Source organism: Capra hircus, chromosome 14 (assembly GCF_001704415.2).
Source record: "Capra hircus breed San Clemente chromosome 14, ASM170441v1, whole genome shotgun sequence".
In the NCBI taxonomy this organism is placed as follows: Eukaryota; Metazoa; Chordata; class Mammalia; order Artiodactyla; family Bovidae; genus Capra; species Capra hircus.
In genome coordinates, this window is record NC_030821.1 from 21,973,072 (window position 1) to 21,992,313 (window position 19,242).

Below are 19,242 nucleotides of genomic sequence, written 5' to 3' on the forward strand. Positions count from 1 at the left end.
CTCATAATGTCTGAGAACGATGCCAGCTCAGGTGTAAAGCATTGTCTTCCTTAGACAACTGGACAAAGAAAAATGACCTGAACTCAAGGTTGTGAATAATTCTCTTCCTTTACTTACACATTTATTGTTGCTTGGAAGATATTTATAGGCTGTGATTATGCCTCTTTGAGTCATGTTTTTAGACTATATAAATTTAGACCACTCTCTCACCAGTGTTAGCTACTGATTTCTATAACATTCTTTGTCCTTCCTTTCCTATTCACTTGTTTCAGAATAATAGCCTATAATGATCCAGATGTTAAGTTCTTATTCTTTTTAAAGATCTATGTATTACTTGCTTAATTTCCCTAATTTCTAGCCTAAAAGAACTAACTTAAGGTCAAGCCAAAAAGCCTGTGCTTTTAAGTTTTTCTCTACCACTTTTTTACCAGTTCTCTAGTATTTCTTATATAATACCTGTCCTTCACTTTATAACAGTAATGATAACAGAAAATTAAATATTTGCATTTTTATATATGTGTCTTTTGGGGAAAGGTTACATATTAGTTCATTACTAGTTCTGAGTCTTCTCTCTTCATGTCTGCTTATTGTATATAACTAAGGGCTAAGCATAATGAAAACCAGCACAGCCTGAAAGCCTGCTGTGTAGGTCTGGTCCTAGGTCATCAATGCTAAGCTGCAGGACCCAGGTTTATCATTTAAGGTCTCTGAATGTCCACTCTCTCATCTGTAATGAGATATTAATAATAATTATTATGCCTACTTCAGATGGCTTCTTTTAGAATCACATAAGAAATGCGAAAACATTTTATAACCTAAGAAAGTGTTACACAAAAATAAGATATGTATTACTATGGTTATTTTACATTTATCTAGTTTGGCTGGTGTCATTCTTTGCGATACTTTTTTATTTTTAGGTGTTCTCAGCTATTTTGCCTGCAGTGACCAGGGAGGCAGAGGAACTATTGGGTTCTATTTCTCTGACTCTCAGAGTCGTTAAAAAAAAAACAAAAAAACTTTTCATATTTTAATGTCCTTTTGAAACACAGAGAAATGATATCTTTACTTGGCAGGATGTACTGAAATGATCTAGCTCTCTTTGGATTTCTTTGACTTGTATCTTACTTCTCCAACCCTTTAAGAATTTTCTCTAATCCACAGTCAGAATCTTTTGCACTATCATTATTCATCTTTTTCAATGTAAAAACTGCAGAATGTGAGAAATGGGGTTGAATAGGTGTTTGAAGAGACTCCATGAATAATGAATCTGGAAGAATACAGGCATACCTTGGAGGGAGGGCAGGTTTGGCTCCAGAGCACTGGAATAAAGCGATTATCACAATGAAGCAAGTCACATGAATTTTTTGGTTTCCCAGGGCAAATAAAAGTCATGATCACCCTGTCCTGTAGTCTATTAAGTATGCAATAGCATTATGTCTAAAGAAACACTATGCATACCTTAATGAAAAAATTATTTTATTGCTAAAAAAGGCTAGCCATCATCTGAGCCTTCAGCAAAGTCCTAATCTTTTGGCTGATGGAGGGTCTTGCTTGGATGTTGATGGCTGCAGGCTGATCAGGATGGTGGTTGCTGAAGCCTTCAGCAGCTGTGGCAATTTCTTTTTTATTATTATTTATTTATTTTTGGTTGTGTTGGATCTTCACTGCTCTGTGCAAGCTTTCTCTAGGCAAGTGAGCTTCTTGTGGTGGCTTCTCTTGTTGCGGAACATGGGCTCTAGGGCGTGCAGACTTCAGCAGCTGTGGTGCGTGGGCTTAGCTGCCCCAAGGCATGTGGAATCTTCCCTGACCAGGTATGGAACGTGTCCCCTGCATTGGATTCTTAATCACTGGACCGCAAGAGAAGTCTGGAAATTGTCTTAAAATAAGGCAACAATAAAGTCTGCTGCAATGATTGGCTCTTCCTTTCATGAAAAAAAAAATGTCTCTGTAGCATGCAATACTGTTTGATTACATTTTACCTATAGCAGAACTTTTTTCAAAATTGAAGTCAATCCTCTCAAACCTGGCCTCTGCTTTATCAACTAAGCTTACAGAATATTGTAAATCATTTGTTGTCATTTTAATACCTTCATAGTAACTTCATCTCAAGAAACCACTCTTTGCTTGCTCATGAGAAACTTTCCATCCGTGAAATTTTATCATGAGATTCCAGCAATTAATTCATAACCTCAGGCTTCTAATTCTAGTTCTCTTGCTATTTTCACCACATGTATAGTTACTTTCTCCTCTGAAGTCTTGATTCCCTCAAAGTCATCCATGAGGGTTGGAATCAACTTCTTCCCAATGCTTGTGAATGTTGATATTTTGACCACTTCCCATGAATCACTAATGTTCTTAATAGCATCTAGAACGGTGAATCCTTTCCAAGAGGTTTTCATCTGACTTTCCGGATCCATCAGAGGAATCATTATCTAGGGCAACTATAGTCTCCCCAAATGTATTGCTTAAACAATAAGACTTGAAAGGTGGAATTATTCCTGATCCATGAGCTGCAGAATGGATGTTGGATTAGCAGGCATGAAAACAACATGAGTCTCCATCAGAGGTTTTGGGTCACCAGGTATAGTCATATTTCAAAACGACTTTTTTTTTTTCCTGAGAAGCAGGTCTCATGAGTGGACTTAAAATACTCAGCAAACAGATGTACTGTCATCCAGACTTTGTTGGTCCATTTATAGAGTGGAAGCAGAGTAGGTTTAGCATAATTTTTAAGGGTCCTAAGATTTTCAGAATGGTAAATGAGCACTGGCTTTTACTTAAAGTCACCAACTGCATTAGCCCCTAACAAAAGAGTCAGCCTGTCCTTTGTAGCTTTGAAGTCAGGCATGGACTTCTCACTAGCTATGAAAGTCCTAGGCGGTATCTTCTTCTGATATTAGGAATATATAATGCATTTTCGTTTACAATGACAATCTGTTGTGGGGTGTAGCCACCTTCACGAAATATTTTTGCTAGATTCTCTGGATAACTTGCTGCAGTTTCTATGTCAGCACTTGCTGCCTCACCTTGCAATTTTATGTGATGGAGATGACTTCTTTCCTGAAACCTCATGAACAAATCGTTGCTAACTTCAAACCATGAATATTCTTCTGCAGTTTCCTCACATCTCCCAGACTTCACAGAATTGAAGAGAGGTAAAGCTCTGGATTAGGCTTTGGTTTAAGGGACTGTTATGGCTGGTCTGATCATCTATCCAGACCACTAAAACGTTCTTCATATCAGCAACAAGGCTGTTTCACTTTCTCATCATTCATGTGTTCACTGGAGGAACACTCTTAATTTCCTTCAGGAACTTTTTCTTTGCATTCACCACTTGGCTAGCTGTTTGATGCATGAGGCCTCTCTTTCAGCCTATCTCAGCTTTCAGCGTGCCTTCCTCACAAAGCTTAATCATTTTGAGCTTCTGATTTAAAGTGAGACACATGAAATTGTTCCCTTTCCTTGAACACTTAGAGGCTGCTATAGGGTTATTAACTGGCTTAATTTCAATGCTGTTGTGTCACAGGGAATGGGAGGTGCAAGAAGTGGGGGAGATACAAGCGAACGGCCATCGAGTAGGGTAGTGAGAACACACATAGCATGTGTCAAGCTCATTGTCTTGCATGGGCTCAGTTCATCCCCAAACAATTACAACAGTTACATCAAAGATCACTGATCACCATAACCGATATAATAATAATGAAAAAGTTTGAAATACTGCAAGAATTACCAAAATACGATGCAGAGACACAAACTGAGCAAATACTGTTGGGAAAATGGAGCCAACAGACTTGCTCCAAGCAGGTTTGCCACAATCCCTCAATCAGTTAAAAACACGGTGTCTGAAGTCCAATAAAACAGGGTCTGTTCACATAGACTTTTGTTTACCACCACATAACACCTTTAAACAAACGTCTCTTTGGTAATAGTAGACGGTCTTACCTATCCCCCTGTACACACACACATGTGCATTGACACTTGTGCACACACACATGCAGTGTTAAAGTATGTGGGGTTTTCTCTATTAGGAGCTGCAGAGTTTATGGAAAACATGACCGGGATGCAGATGTCGTCTGCATCAACATCCTATCAGGAGAAATGAACAAAGCTTCAGCCTCTACCGAATGCTTTTCTGAGTTGGTAGAATTGGCCAAACCTGCAACACTAACATAGAATTATGGAAATTGGAAACAAAAAGGCGGAGTCTACTGGGAACAACAGGCTCAAGATGCACTCAGCTGGAAAATGTGGAGGACTAAAAGTGACATCCTTTGTGCTGGAATTTTTCTATCTGAAAGCTTGAAAAAGGCTATAATTATTTTGAGTTTTCAATGCAACTCTTTTTAAACTAAGCCTTTCCTTTTCTTCATTGCTCTGTACCTTTCCTCCCTGTGAACTCAGGCGCTTGCCAAGCACTGAATTGGGAAAGTCATATTGGTTTTATACACATATGCATTTCCACAGAAGGTAAGCAACACAACTTTTGCATCTTCTATGCCAAGGAGAACAAAAGAATGTTTGTACAGTCAAATCTGTACCCTGTGCTTATAATACCTGAGCCTGCCTAAATAAATCACCTAAGAAGAAATGGCTGATTAAGGCCAATGAATGATTTCTTTGCAAGTTAGTGCTTTTTCTTCATGGAGAAGCCAAGTAATACAAAAACTGAGGCTTACCTTGTGGCTTTTGGGTCCCAAATCACAATGTCAGCATCTGAGCCCACAGCTATTCTTCCTTTTCTTGGATAGAGGTTAAAGATTTTTGCTGCATTTGTGCTGGTAACTGCCACAAACCGGTTTTCATCCATTTTGCCACTGTGCTATAAAACAATTCAAGGAAGAAAATACATTTCTTTTTCTGATAAATCATAAAAGACTAAAAATCTCCTCTCAATAAAAGTAGACTTGTATCTCTTAGAACCAAATAGAACCACACCTAATTTTGTATACTGTGAGGCCAAACACGTCTGTGAATACTGATAAATCTTAAACAATCATAGTGATAATGATGGGGATGAATGTGGTTAAATATGGAAGCCTGAAAGTAACTTTTCAAATACCTATCAGCTTAACAAAACACTTGCTCAGATTTTTCCCATTCTTCCCAGAATCACAGAGAAAAGGGCTAAATGTCGGTAATAGTACTTCCAATTCTTTTTACTTCCACCACCTACTACATTTATGATCTGGATTATTTATTGCAGACCTAAGATTTATAGATAAGATTTATAAGATAATCATGTAGATATTATATAGAATACTATAGAATTAAAATAAGATAGGCCTATAAATCTGGTGACAACACTTTTAAAAAAAGAAAAATCAACCAAGAGGTTCAGTTTTTGCTCTACTAAAATCTACATGAACCAACAGTCATGGACAGTCTGCTGCAAGAGATTTTAATATGGATAAACTTCAATGGGATGTGATCCTTCTAAATGATTTTTTTTAATGTTGAGAGTTTATCCCTATACACACTTATATGGCAAGAGCATCCTTACGGTCTAATTATCAAAGGGTCTTTGCCTAAAAAGAAAAAAAAAAAAAATTTAGGAACCACATCCTGAAGGTAACATTCCCATAAATAAATCATCCTAAAATTTCAGAAAATAACATAGGTTCCTGTATGTTATGAAGAAATCTCCAATCACTTTAGATCCACTTATACACCTTAAGATCACAGCATCTGGTCCCATCACTTCATGGGAAATAGATGGGGAAACAGTGGAAACAGTGAGAGACTTTATTTTGGGGGGCTCCAAAATCACTGCAGATGGTGACTGCAGCCATGAAATTAAAAGACGCTTACTCCTTGGAAGGAAAGTTATGACCAACCTAGACAGCATATTCTAAAGCAGAGACATTACTTTGATGACTAAGGTCCGTCTAGTCAAGGCTATGGTTTTCCAGTAGTCATGCATGGATGTGAGAGTTGGACTGTGAAGAAGGCTGAGCACCGAAGAATTGATGCTTTTGAACTGTGGTGTTGGAGAAGACTCTTGAGAGTCCCTTGGACTGCAAGGAGATCCAACCAGTCCATTCTGAAGGAGATCAGCCCTGGGATTTCTTTGGAAGGAATGATGCTAAAGCTGAAACTCCAGTCCTTTGGCCACCTCATGCAAAGAGTTGACTCATTGGAAAAGACTCTGATGCTGGGAGGGGTTGGGAGCAGGAGGAGAAGGGGATGACAGAGGATAAGATGGTTGGATGGCATCACCGACTCAATGGACATGGGTTTGGGTGGACTCTGGGAGTCGGTGAGGCCTGGCGTGCTGCAATTCATGGGGTCGCAAAGAGTCAGACATGACTGAGTGACTGAACTAACTAATATAGTTTATATATTATAAAAATCTGCTGTAATGAAGTTATTCATTGTAGTTAACACAAGTTCAAAATGAAAGGTTGGACTGTTGTTATCAAGAAAGTCTAAGCAAAGAGAACGAGAAGGAAAGCCATATGGGATGATTAGAGTTAAGAGAGAGGTAAAAGGGCGTGGAGAAGACAAAGGGCAGAAGACAGGGCCGGAGAGATGCTCTGAAGACCCTTACATGTGAATGAATTGTTTAAATATCATCCAAGAAGTAATGTAGAAAATGAAAGGGTTTTAGGGAAGAAAGTAGCCTGAGTATACCCTGGTGTCTGAAACACAATGATGGTCCTGGAGTATAGGATAGATTGTAGCAAGCCAGAGAGTGGAGGCAGGGACACCAGCTGTGAGACTACCACAATGGTCCAAACAAGACAAGGGACTCCAAGCAGAATGGTAGAGATGAAGGTGGAAATAAAGAGGCATTTGGAAATAAAATTGACAAGACCTGGTTAAAAAAAAATTAGGGCTCTCAGTGAATGGCATGTGCAAGGGATTCTGGGTGTAGATGTGATTATTCCTTTTCTTTTTTAAAATTTTTTGGCTGCATCATACTGCATGTGGAATCTTAGTTCCCTGACCAGGGATTGAACCCATACCTCCTATATCAGAAGCTCAGAGTCTTAACAACCAGATCACCAAGGAAGTCCAGAGATGTGATTATTACATCATTGAAGGGAGGGGTTCTGAGAGACAGATGAGAATGGCATGACAATGGAGACCTCAGGTCCTGCCCCACAAGTCTTCACTGCTGATCTGTACAACTGCATTCATCAGCTGCCTGGATAGGCTCATGTGTGAACATTTAGCCATTTGATTATTCTTCATCCTCAGGTAGTGAAAGTGAAAGTGAAGTCGCTCAGTTGTGTCCGACTCTTTGCGACCCCATGGACTGTAGCCTATCAGGCTCCTCTGTCCATGGGATTTTCCAGGCAAGAGTGCCGGAGTGGATTGCCATTTCCTTAACTTTTAAACTGTGAAATTAAAAGAAAATCTCTGTGCTTTGGATTTATGATTTATGTGAACCTCATACAGTAGCTTTCTAACCATAATATTCAAAAGTTCTTTAAAAGGGACATCTACATTTTTATACGAAAAAGGGGTACAAACGTAATAAAAACCCGTCATGTCTTTTCAATCATTCCAAGTGTTTATATCAGTGACACATGAGAAACTGGGATTCACAAACATGGAAATCAGATAGAAGGGCTATTACATTTCAAAGACTTCAAGAATAATCCTCTTGGTACCCAATATAAACTGATACTCTGATGTCTGCACCATGGCACAAAGCACCCTCTAAACTATGCAGAGAAGAAAAGTACTTTTCGTTATTATCTCGGGAGATGGCATGGTGGTGGGGATGTGGCAGTATTCCCAGTGGCCACTTCTGTGAACGCAATCAAGAAGCTTCTCATGAAGGCTTCTGGAACTTTGGTCCTAAAATAGACCACATCCTCATTGAAGAATTCAGCAAAACAAACTGAATTCCATGACACTCACCACGCCTTTTTCCCATATTATCGACATCCGGTCCTCAACACCATTCACTCCATTGGGAATCTTGGTAAAATCATCCTTCCCAAGAGCTTTCTGGCAGCTGTTGAAAGTACAGTTGTCAGACCCTGTGGTGGTTAGGTCATCGCTGTAAAAGAGATACACATGAGAGCCGAGGTGGGTGAGGAGATAGAAAATGTCAGCAGGAAACCACCGTACCTTTCCCTGGTCTCATGATCCCATTCTCAACTGAAACTCAGAAAACCGCAATGGAGAATGAGCAGCTTGTCAAGGCTGGAAGGAAGTGGCAAGTGAACTCTTGTAGAGTCTATTGTGAAAAGCTCTTTGTTAGCTCAGATCTGAGTATCTGTGAATGGGGAATGTCAAAATGTCCACGAGTGGTGTATTCATCAACAAAAATGATCATAATGCGCCCCCCCATGCCAAAAAGCATCTGTAAATGGTCCAAATGGTCTTTCATGGGGATAACCTGCTCTGAGGGCAGGATTTTGCCTTTTACCTGTGGCCCTTCCCTAGATCACCATCTTTTGTATCTCTGCCACAGGTGTATCCAGTTCCTGAGTTATATCAGCATGGAAAATATTCAAGAATATTCTGTCTGATAAAAATAGGGCATACGGAACAGACCTGGCCCTAAGCAACAGGAGACAGAAAAGACAACCAAAAAAATCAAAGCAGAGAAAACTTCAGGAAAAATGATCTGATTTCGCTGTAGTCAGGAGAGGTTTTGACACCACATCATAACGTAATTAAGCCAATACTTTTTGGTCCCCAGGGCCTGTCACATCAAGAACAGAAGACTGGGAGGTCAATGGAAGGTCCAGATGGTATCACACACTCTCCTACACTCAAATCCTTCACATGTTGAGACTTGAAAAACATCTTAATTTGGCAAAACATTTCACAGTCATCTGCTAATTGATTACTTAGCCAACAGATTCATGAGGAAGTCAGGCGTTGAAGGGTCCGGTCGCAGGGGTGGACCCATAACGTGATGGGCGGCATGGAGCCATTCTCTGTCCCAGTGGTGGGTGCCATCCGTGCCGAGACCTGCTGCGATGGGCTCTCCATAGACCACCTTCCCTGGAAAGTTCAAAGAAAGTGATCAGCACCTCCATTTGCTCTTAAGAGAGCTGATTGACAAACACCTAAGTATCAGTCTCTCTGTCCTAGCTAAACCATCATGTACCTTTGTCTCTCCAGTGGCTCTAGATTGAAAACTAAAATCTCCTATTTACTGAGCCTTTACTACGGCCCAGTCAATGTGCATTGCAGCTTGTGGTAGATGACTGCACCCACTCACTGATACTAGGCTTGGCCTCATGACTTCCTTTGGCCAATTAAATACGAACAGAAATGCCACGTGCTGCTTCTGGGCAGAAGCTATTAAAGCCACAATGAGTCTTGCCTCTGTCATGAGACCAGTGGAAGCTGCTTCTTCCACTGGTGGTGTGTCTCAGAATGAAGAGAATACAGAGCAGGGCAGAGCCAACTGATGATGGGTGAATGAAAAGCAGATCTCTGCTGCTGTGAGCTATTGATATTTTAGGTTAATTTGTTATTGGAGCATAACCTAGGAAAAGCTGGCTGATATATATATGCCATTTTAATGGAATCTCCTCAAAAACCCTATCTGGAAAATGCTATTATTATCTCCATTAAAGGAAGAGCCTTGGGCATATATTTAGAGAAAACTATAATTGGAGAAGGCAATGGCACCCCACTCCAGTACTCTTGCCTGGAAAATCCCATGGGCGGAGGGGCCTGGTAGGCTGCAGTCCATGGGGTTGCTAAGAGTTGGACATGACTGAGGGACTTCACTTTCATTCATTGGAGAAGGAAATGGCAACCCACTCCAGCGTTCTTGCCTGGACAATCCCAGGGGTGGGGGAGCCTGGTGGGCTGCTGTCTGTGGGGTCGCACAGAGTCGGACACGACTGAAGCGACTTAGCATAACTGAGAAGGATACATGCACTCCAATATTCACTGCAGCGATATTAACGACAGCCAAAGCATAGCAGCAATAGAAATGTCCACCAACAAACGGAAGAAGAAGATGTGGTGCGTACATACAATGGAACATTACTCAGCCATAGGAAAGAATGACATAACGCCATTTGTAGCAACATCGATGGACCTGGAGATGATCATACTAAGTGCAGTCAACCAGACAGAGAAAGACAGATACCCTATGATATTGCTTCTGTGCAGACTCTTAAGAAAAAAGATACAAACGAACTTATTTACAAAACAGAAATAGATCCACAGACATAGAAAAACGTATGGGTTACCAAGAGAGGGATACATTAGGAGTTTAGGATTAACAAATACACACTCCCATTGGGTTAGCCAAAAGATTCATTCAGGTTTTTCCCAACATCTTATGGAAAAACCCGAATGAAACTTTTGGCCAACCCAGTATATATTAAAAATACATAAACACCAAGGACCTACTGTATAACACAGGGAACTATATTTAATATTTTAAAATAACCTAGAAGGGAAAAGAATCTGAAAAAGAATATACATACATACTATATATATGTATGCATGACTAAGTTACTTTGTTGTACACCTGGAACTAACACAACATTGTAAATCACCTATATTTCAAGAAATAAATACATTTCAAAAGGCAAGGCTAAGGCTTATAGGGTTAAACAATTTCTGTACAGTTAAATTACAACTCAACACAAGTCGGGGGAGGAAGTAGGATCTGAATCCAGGCATTTTGATTCCATCAATCCTAATCTCTGCACTATGCTACTCTGATGATAAGGACAACATTAGAGCCCAACCACAAATAGACTGATCATCTTTCCGCACTCTTAAGGTACAAAAACCTCCTCTAAAAACTTATGTGAAATAAAAGAACACTCAGATAATAAAATTGTAGCCAGAAATGCATATTTATAAAATCATGCAAATGAGACTATCAAAAGCACACAATGTTAGAAAAGTTAATAGCACGTACTGAATTTAAATTTAAAATCAGGAGCCTATCTCTGATTAGCATTTGTCAGCACTATAATAGATTTGCTGGCATCCACCTGATCACATCCAAGATGTCTTGAAGGAGAACACACAGAAGAGAGAGGCTGGCGCCCCAGTTACTTCACTCTGGTTAACCAGATGCGAGACCTTAGTTAAAATCCTGATATACAACTGAAATCCACTGATTTCCACAGAGAGTCCTGACAGTGGATGGCCACCAGCTGCCCGATTCGTGCTGAATTGGAACGTAGCATCCTATTATCACACAGGTCATTTCTCTCCCAAACAAGCCATTTTCCTCCAGTGAGCCTAGGAATTTGAAAAACCCTGAAAGCAAAGCTGCTTGAAGCCTAACCAACTTTGCCTCTTAACTAACCCAGTATCAAACCACAGTCAATGAAATGCATCCTTTGAGAACTTTCTGTTGTTTAGCCACTAAGTCGTGTCCGACTCTCACAACCCCACGGACTGTAGCCTGCCAGGCTCCTCTGTACATGGAATTCTCCAGGCAAAAATACTAGAGTGGGTTGCCATTCCCTTCTCCAGGGGATCTTCCTGAACCAGGGATCGAACCCAAATCCCCTGTGTCTCCTGCACTGCACTTCAAGCAGATTCTTTACTGCTGAACTACTGGGAAAGCCCCAAACTAAGAGGTAATGCACTATTTATTGGAGAGAAAACAGGACAGACATGGTATTTTATTTGCAGGTGCAAAGAGACCTTCCTAGTCCAAGAGAACTCTTAACGGATGGTTTAGACAAGGAGAAACTCAGATACTTGATCTGCAATAACTTAACAAGTTGCCAACTCAGGATTTTTCATGGTGCTTCGTCACAGAGGAAAGATTCTTATCACATGTTCTATTCAATCATTTGGCCCATCAAGGTGGTATGGGAATATAGTTCCAAAAGTTCTACAATTTTAATAGCTCTCTGGAAAAATTAAAAGTGTCAGCATTTACCAGGAGTCTGCCAGGGTTGTTTTGAAACCAGATGACAGGCAATTTCCTTGGAAGGGCTTAGCACCTTTAAAATGTGATATTGTCACTTAACAAACTCTCCAATAATAGGGCTGTTTTCAATTGACTCCCCATTAAGTATCTTTAAATAATTTTAAAAAGTAAAAATTCCTAATTATTCTTCCCTGTATTTCGCAATGGTTCTAAGACACTTTCACAAGACTAACCAGCAGGAAAGCAGTGAAAAGAAAACAAGGGGCCTAGGTAATTTATAAGTTGAAAAATTAAACTAGATAATTCAGCATAATGGTGGGTTCTGTTATTTGGGGGCCAAAGATAAAGTAGTAATAAAAAATATAACTTATGTAGTGCTCTCTGGAGTTTGCAGATGTAGCTTCAAGATCATATATCTTATTCGACCTTCATGGAAACCCAAACACTGGTTTGACAGATAAAGAAACACATTCAGGACTTTGCTGGCAGCCCAGTGGCTAAGGCTTTGCTTCCCAGTGCAGGGGGTACAGGTTTGATCCTTGGTCAGGAAGCTAAGATCCCATATGAGTCATGGCCCAAAACCCAAAACATAAAGCAGAAGTAATATTGTAACAAATTTAATAAAGACTTTAAAAACAGACCACACAAAAACTGAAAGAAAAAAAAACTGACCCCCTGATAAGACTAATTTGTCCAAGACACAGGAGTAAGTGGTACATGAGAATTATGGAACCCTAGCATACTAATATGCCAAAGCCTTTGACTGTGTGGATCACAAGAAACTGTGGAAAATTCTGAAAGAGGTGGGAATACCAGACCACCTGACCTGCCTCTTGAGAAACCTATATGCAGGTCAGGAAGCAACAATTAGAACTGGACATGGAACAACAGACTGGTTCCAAATAGGAAAAGGAGTACGTCAAGGCTGTATATTGTCACCCTGCTTATTTAACTTATATGCAGAGTACATCATGAGAAATGCTGGGCTGGAAGAAGCAAAAGCTGGAATCAAGATTGCCGGGAGAAATATCAATAACCTCAGATATGCAGATGACACCACCCTTATGGCAGAAAGCAAAGAGGAACTAAAAAGCTTGTTGATGAAAGTGAAAGAGGAGAGTGAAAAAGTTGGCTTAAAGCTCAACATTCAGAAAACGAAGATCATGGCATCTGGTTCCATCACTTCATGGGAAATAGATGGGGAAACAGTAGAAACAGTGTCAGACTTTATTTTTGGGGGCTCCAAAATCACTGCAGATGGTGACTGCAGCTATGAAACTAAAAGACACTCCTTGGAAGAAAAGTTATGAGCAACCTAGACAGCATATTCAAAAGCAGAGACATTACTTTGCCAACAAAGGCATCTAGTCAAGGCTATGGTTTTGCCAGTGGTCATGTATGGATGTGAGAGTTGGACTGTGAAGAAGGCTGAGCACCGAAGAATTGATGCTTTTGAACTGTGGTGTCGGAGAAGACTTTGAGAGTCCCTTGGACTGCAAGGAGATCCAACCAGTCCATTCTGAAGGAGATCAGCCCTGGAATTTCTTTGGAAGGAATGATGCTGAAGCTGAAACTCCAGTACTTTGGCCACGTTATGCGAACAGCTGACTCATTGGAAAAGACTCTGATGCTGGGAGGGATTGGGGGCAGGAGGAGAAGGGGACGACCGAGGATGAGATGGCTGGATGGCATCACCAACTTGATGGACGTGAGTCTGAGTGAACTCCGGGAGTTGGTGATGGACAGGGAGGCCTGGCGTGCTGCGATTCAAGGGGTCGCAAAGAGTCGGACACGACTCAGTGACTGAACTGAACTGAGTACACTAATAACATACCACACATAGGCACTATGTTAGTAGGGAAAGTATTATTTTTCATTTCTTGGTAAAGAGCATATATTTTCAAAAGTCAACTGTCAGATCTGTGGACTTGGTTAAGCGATTTTCCAATGTCACTTACTGGTTTGATTTACTATACTTAACAGGTTGGTAATGAAAAGTCTTAGATCTGTTCTCTCTTGATTCTATTCGAGACCAGATGGTTTCAGCAACCCTTGGGAGATAGTACATCTCCATCACTAATGTCCTCCCACTGTCTCAGCAAGTTTCACAGTATGTTGCACCCTGCCTCCCCATGCACGTTCTCTCCTTCTTTCTCCATCCTTTGGCTCAAAACCAACAAAGAATCTGCACTTATGATGCAATCTCCCAGTTGAAGGAGTTCTGCTCTCTGAGAGATTCTTAAGATTTCTAAATAATGAAACATGTCAGATCAACCCAAACTGCCCCCATCCCTGGCCAGACAATCTTAATAAAATCACTGTTTATTAAATGAAACGGAGAAAGCAGATGTTAACATCTTGTCTACACTTGGGAGCTGCATTTAATCAAGTCATGGCATCGTTTAGAAAAGGCTGAAAGATGCAGAAAAGCTGGCATAGGTGCCCAAGAGCAGAAGCATTGGTTACCAAACAGAAGACCAAACACTTTCATGAAAAAAATTTGTCCCAGCTTGAAAGACAGAGTAGAACCTTACTGGACCTCAGATTCAAAACATTACACTTATAAAGGAAAAAAAATAATTGAGAAGGATAATACATAGAAGGGGCATAATAAAGTATATCACACAGATTTAGATTCAAATTCTGATTTTGTTCATTTTAGTTGGTGACCTTGTGCAAGATGAGTCATTGTTCTTGGTCTCAGTTTTGCTCATCTGCAAAATGGGATTGTAGTGTCCCTCTAGTGTGGCAGTTTGGTGAGGATCAAATAAATTAACATATACGAAAGTACTTGGCATCTTCCTGGGATCCTGGAATCACTTCTTATTATGAGCTGAATTGTGTCCCTTGTCAAAATCCACATGTTAAAGTCCTAACCCCCTGTATCTCAGAATGTGACTCTATTTGGAGATAATGATGCTTTAAAGAGCTAATCAAGTTAAAATGAGGTCATTAGAAGCAAGCACTCATTTAATAAGACTGGGGTTTCTGTGAGAAGAGGAAATATGGCCACAGACGCACATTGAGGGGATGCAACGTGAAGACACACGGAAGAGGCACGCGTCACAAGCCAAGGAGAGAGGTCTGGAACGTCCTTCCTTCAGTGGCCACAGAAAGGACTGACATCGCCAACCCGCAGGTCTTAAACTTCCTGCCCCCAGAATGGTAAAGAAATCAATCAGTTTCTGTTGTTTAAGCCACCCAGTCTGTGGTGCTTTATTGCAGCAGCAAACATTAGTTTTCTTACGGTCAGTTCTCTCTCTCTCTCTTCTTTTTTTTTTTAAGTGTTTTAAACTGGGCAGTCTTGAATTGGTTTGCAATTAGACATAAGGTAAATAACCATGTTCTAAATTTAAGGACAAGGAGGGTTCAGATGTTCACGCACAGGAAAGAATAAAGGAAGTCTGAGATTCAAATCCATCTCGACTCAGGCACACATCATCTTTTCTTAGGAAAAGTACCGGTTACCAAGCATCAGCTGATTGTACTTGTGTAAGTGAGATTTGATTCACTCTACTCAGCACCAAAAAGCAGGAGGCAGCATAAACACACAGGCAGAGAGAGGCCTCTGTGTGGCCCTTTCTCCACCTTAGTCCCAAACACAAGAGGAATACGTGAGGAGGGGAAGGTAGAGTTTAAATAAAATGGAAAATAGGACATCTAAACCTCCCTGGAAGAGAAGTTTGTATTTTACAGCAATAAGCCTGAAAAATAAAGCTTTCTACAAATGTCAAACCAAAATCAAACGAACAACAGAAAAACTCAACCATAAAGTAGCCCAGTTCATTATAAGCTGCTTGAGAATCAAAATTATCTTAATCATCTTTGCAAATTCAATGCCAAGAGCAGTGTCAAGCATATATCAGGCATCCAATAACTTCATTTTTTATGAAGTATAAACAAAACATTTTATTAAAAAGTTCAAGTGAGAGTCATATTTATACCCAAAAGACATGAATATGGATATAAAACAGAATTAAGCTTTATTAAGACAAATTGAAACAAGTTATATAGAGAAATTAGTATTAAAAATTTCAGTCATTAATTGGTAAACAAATTATAACAGATATACACCAGAGAGAGCATCAAGTAAGTTGCAGAGAGAAATCACCAGCATTCTAAGCAAAGCACCAGAAAAATACTGAATTCATGTGCATCCATGTTCTACTGGGAGGTGGGAAGGAGAGGTGAGCAATAATTTTTAAACACTATTAATAACCCCATATGTCAATATGTGGCAAAAAAAAAAAGGAACATGGAAAACCAAAGCTACTCAAACCAAAGTAAAAGGTACCTTTGTCATTGAAGCAAATCACCTATACTGACACATGTACCATTTAGACAAAGAGTGAACAGTGAATGAAAGAGATCTGAGAGTAGGCAGATGGGAACTTCTATACAAGGTACAATTCCAGCTGGTTCACCCAACTTTTTACTGGAGGTATAGAGCAACTTCTGGAAGAAAAGGATAACACTCTAGGGGCAGCCTTCTGACCCCCTTGCTTCATTTTTGCACTAGTGGATGGGAACTAGCCTAGATCTAGTTGCTCAACTTGGATTAACTGAGACTTGAAATAAACACAAAACTGAAATTCCTTGCAAACTGTCAAAGGCAACTCAAGCTTTCAGTGGCATGCATAGGGAAGCTCTATTCTTTCCCCTACAACCTGCTTTTCACTTTTTATTGCAGGTGCTGAACCCTAAAGGGAAAGATCAAGGTATGAACAAAGGGAACCATTAGGCTTTGAATGAAAGTTGATTCACTGAACATGTATTCCCCTCTCTTCCTTTCCAGCTCACATCAAACGCTGGTGAAGATGCACAACAGATGGACAAAATCCAGAGCTGTGCTGGGAACAAAAGAGGGGCCGTGGCTGACCGGAGTCAGCCTATAGGGAGTCAGAGAGCAGATGGGTCTGCAGTGCTTCTAACTGGAAGCAGTGGCGGCAACAGCTGAACTCAGAGGGGCAGAAGGGTCATGACGGACATTCTTCCTGGGGTGGGGAGGGCAGTGAGCGTGGGACAGGGGATGAGATGGGGCAGTTGGCCCCCGTCCCCACCTCTGTCCAGCGAACTAAGCTTCCTAAGGTGGTGCTGATGCCATAGAGTGAAGTCCCAATACCTAAAACAGAAGCTCACCAGTGACCGTGCCCCATTTACACTTGCAAAGCCCAGAGTCTCATTGCCAGCGCTCTCATCTGGGGGCAGAGTTCGCTCAACAGTGGAGGAAGCCCACACCAGCTCCCTGCTCTATCCCCTGCACTGTCCAGTCATGAACACGGACAGCCCAGGATCACCGGACACTTGAAGAAAAAACAAACAACAGAAAAAGAAGGGCCAAGATGTTTAAAAAATACCACACACACACACACACACACACACACACACACACACTGAAAAACTGACTCAGTAAGAAACAGAGATAATCCAGGAAAAAGTGTTAAGTGTTCAGTCTTGTCTAGCTCATAGCAACCCCATGGCCGTAGCCCACCAGGCTCCTCTGTCCATGGGATTCTTCAGGCAAGAACACTGGAATGGGCTGCCATTTCCTTTTCCAATGCATGAAAGTGAAAAGTGAAAGTGAAGTTGCTCAGTCGTGTCCGAGTCTTGTCTAGCTCTTAGCAACCCCATGGCCTGCAGCGCACCAGGGTCCTCTGTCCATGGGGATTCTCCAGGCAAGAATACTGGAGTGGGTTGCCATGCCCTCCTCCAGGGGATCTTTCCGACCCAGGGATCGAACCCACGTCTCTCACGTCTCCAGCCCTGGCAGGCAGCTCCTTTCCCACTAGCACCTCCTGGGAAGCCCAATTATAGAGCCAGCTACAAATGCTGGAACTCCCATCCACGTAAAGATAATAACGGAACTGACAGAAGTCAGGAGGAGACAGAGGGGATAATACTGGGCCTCTCAGTTTCTTTTCAACCTAGTAGATAACAAAGAGATCCCATACACAAAAAAATTAGCCAAAACACATAAATTTAAGTAATATTATTTGAAGTGACATTTACTACTAACAAAATTCAGGAGGGTTAGATTTATGTAAGTTAGACTGCTCTTTATTCACCACGTAGAGTCAAGTGATACTGTCAAAAATTTTTAAGTCACTACTTACAAATTTAGGGCTTAGGATTTTGGAGGAAACCAACAACAACAACAAAAAAATAGATATGGTTAAAAATTTCTAGTTCCAAGACTGAGCTGAGAGAGAGAATGCTTACTTCTTACTTAATACAGTCTTCATCATTTCCATTTCTGGCATTTTTTTCTTTTAACAATGATAAATAACAGAATGATAATAACATTTTAAATATGTTTCTAAAAAATGTAAGGCCAATAAGCAAAACCAATTAAATACAACCTTGACATCTGCATTTCCCAACACTGTAACCCAATTTCTTCCTGAACAGAGTAAAGAGTAATAAAAAATGTGGACTTTAGGGTTGAACAGACTTGAATCCCAGCTTTAGCACTTACTAGTAAAGTGAACTTGGGCTTAATTTACCAAACTTTCCCGATCCTCAATTTCATCAGTCACAAAACAGTGATAAAATTTTGCCGGAAGCATTGTTATGACAATTTGAAAAGATAACGTATGTTAGAGTGTATTAATGAGATAATATAAATAAAACTTGAAACAAGATATATTGAAATATGTGCCAAGTACATATTAAGCACTCAACAAACAAAGTTGGTTGTTATACTCGTTAACCCTCAGGTTGCTATCTTCTGGGTATATAGTTGGCAATAGAACAATAAAATCCAACATAATGAGAGTATTGTATTTCTAGGCAACTACAATAGAGACAATTAATAACTGGATCTCTTTTGTGCCTCCGGGAGCAATGATTCTCACATTTAGTATGCATGTGAGTCACCTGGGGTTCTGGTTATAAGGCCACATTCCAACTCAGTGCATCTGGCCTGAGGTCCAAGGATCTGCATCTCTAACGAGCTCTCAGGGGATATCAGTGCTGTCTTCCAGGGACCACACTCTGAGTGGCAAGGCCCTGGATCACCGAATGGGCTGGCAAAAGGATTTACTGATAGGAAATCTTCATATTACAAATCTGGAAGGCTGAATCATTCCTTTTTTAAGCAAGATAATGATGAATAGATGCGTATTGCTCTTTTACATTCAGAAATTATGTGAGATAATGAGGACAGAGTAAATGAGTCTACTGTAAAGGGCCACTGTGCCCACCAGCTCCTGTCACTCTGTACTCCCCATGGACCTGCCCTCGGGTTGGCTGACGTGGTCACCATATGAATGGTCTGACACTGCTTGGTCACCTGTGAGAGGTTACGTGCCAGCAATGGAATAATCTCGCATGCTAGTTTATTCTGGACCTCTGCTGCCCCTAACAATTGCATGCTGGAATAACTTCACAAGCGTTATTATAGTACGTCTGAC

General features: G+C 40.7%; 1 protein-coding gene and 1 pseudogene across 1 annotated transcript in view; both read right to left on the reverse strand.

Annotated features, from left to right (window-relative positions):
• The window catches only part of DPYS (dihydropyrimidinase), a 99,949-nt gene that overhangs the window by 41,154 nt on the left and 39,553 nt on the right, over positions 1–19,242 (reverse strand). Inside the window, exons 5-7 of the mRNA XM_005689299.3 lie at positions 8,811–8,967; positions 7,870–8,011; positions 4,677–4,819 (exon numbers count right to left, since the gene is read on the reverse strand). Coding sequence (XP_005689356.2) covers positions 4,677–4,819; positions 7,870–8,011; positions 8,811–8,967 — 442 coding nt within the window. The remainder of the gene's footprint in view (positions 1–4,676; positions 4,820–7,869; positions 8,012–8,810; positions 8,968–19,242) is intronic.
• On the reverse strand, positions 1,493–3,445 carry LOC108637470 (annotated as a pseudogene).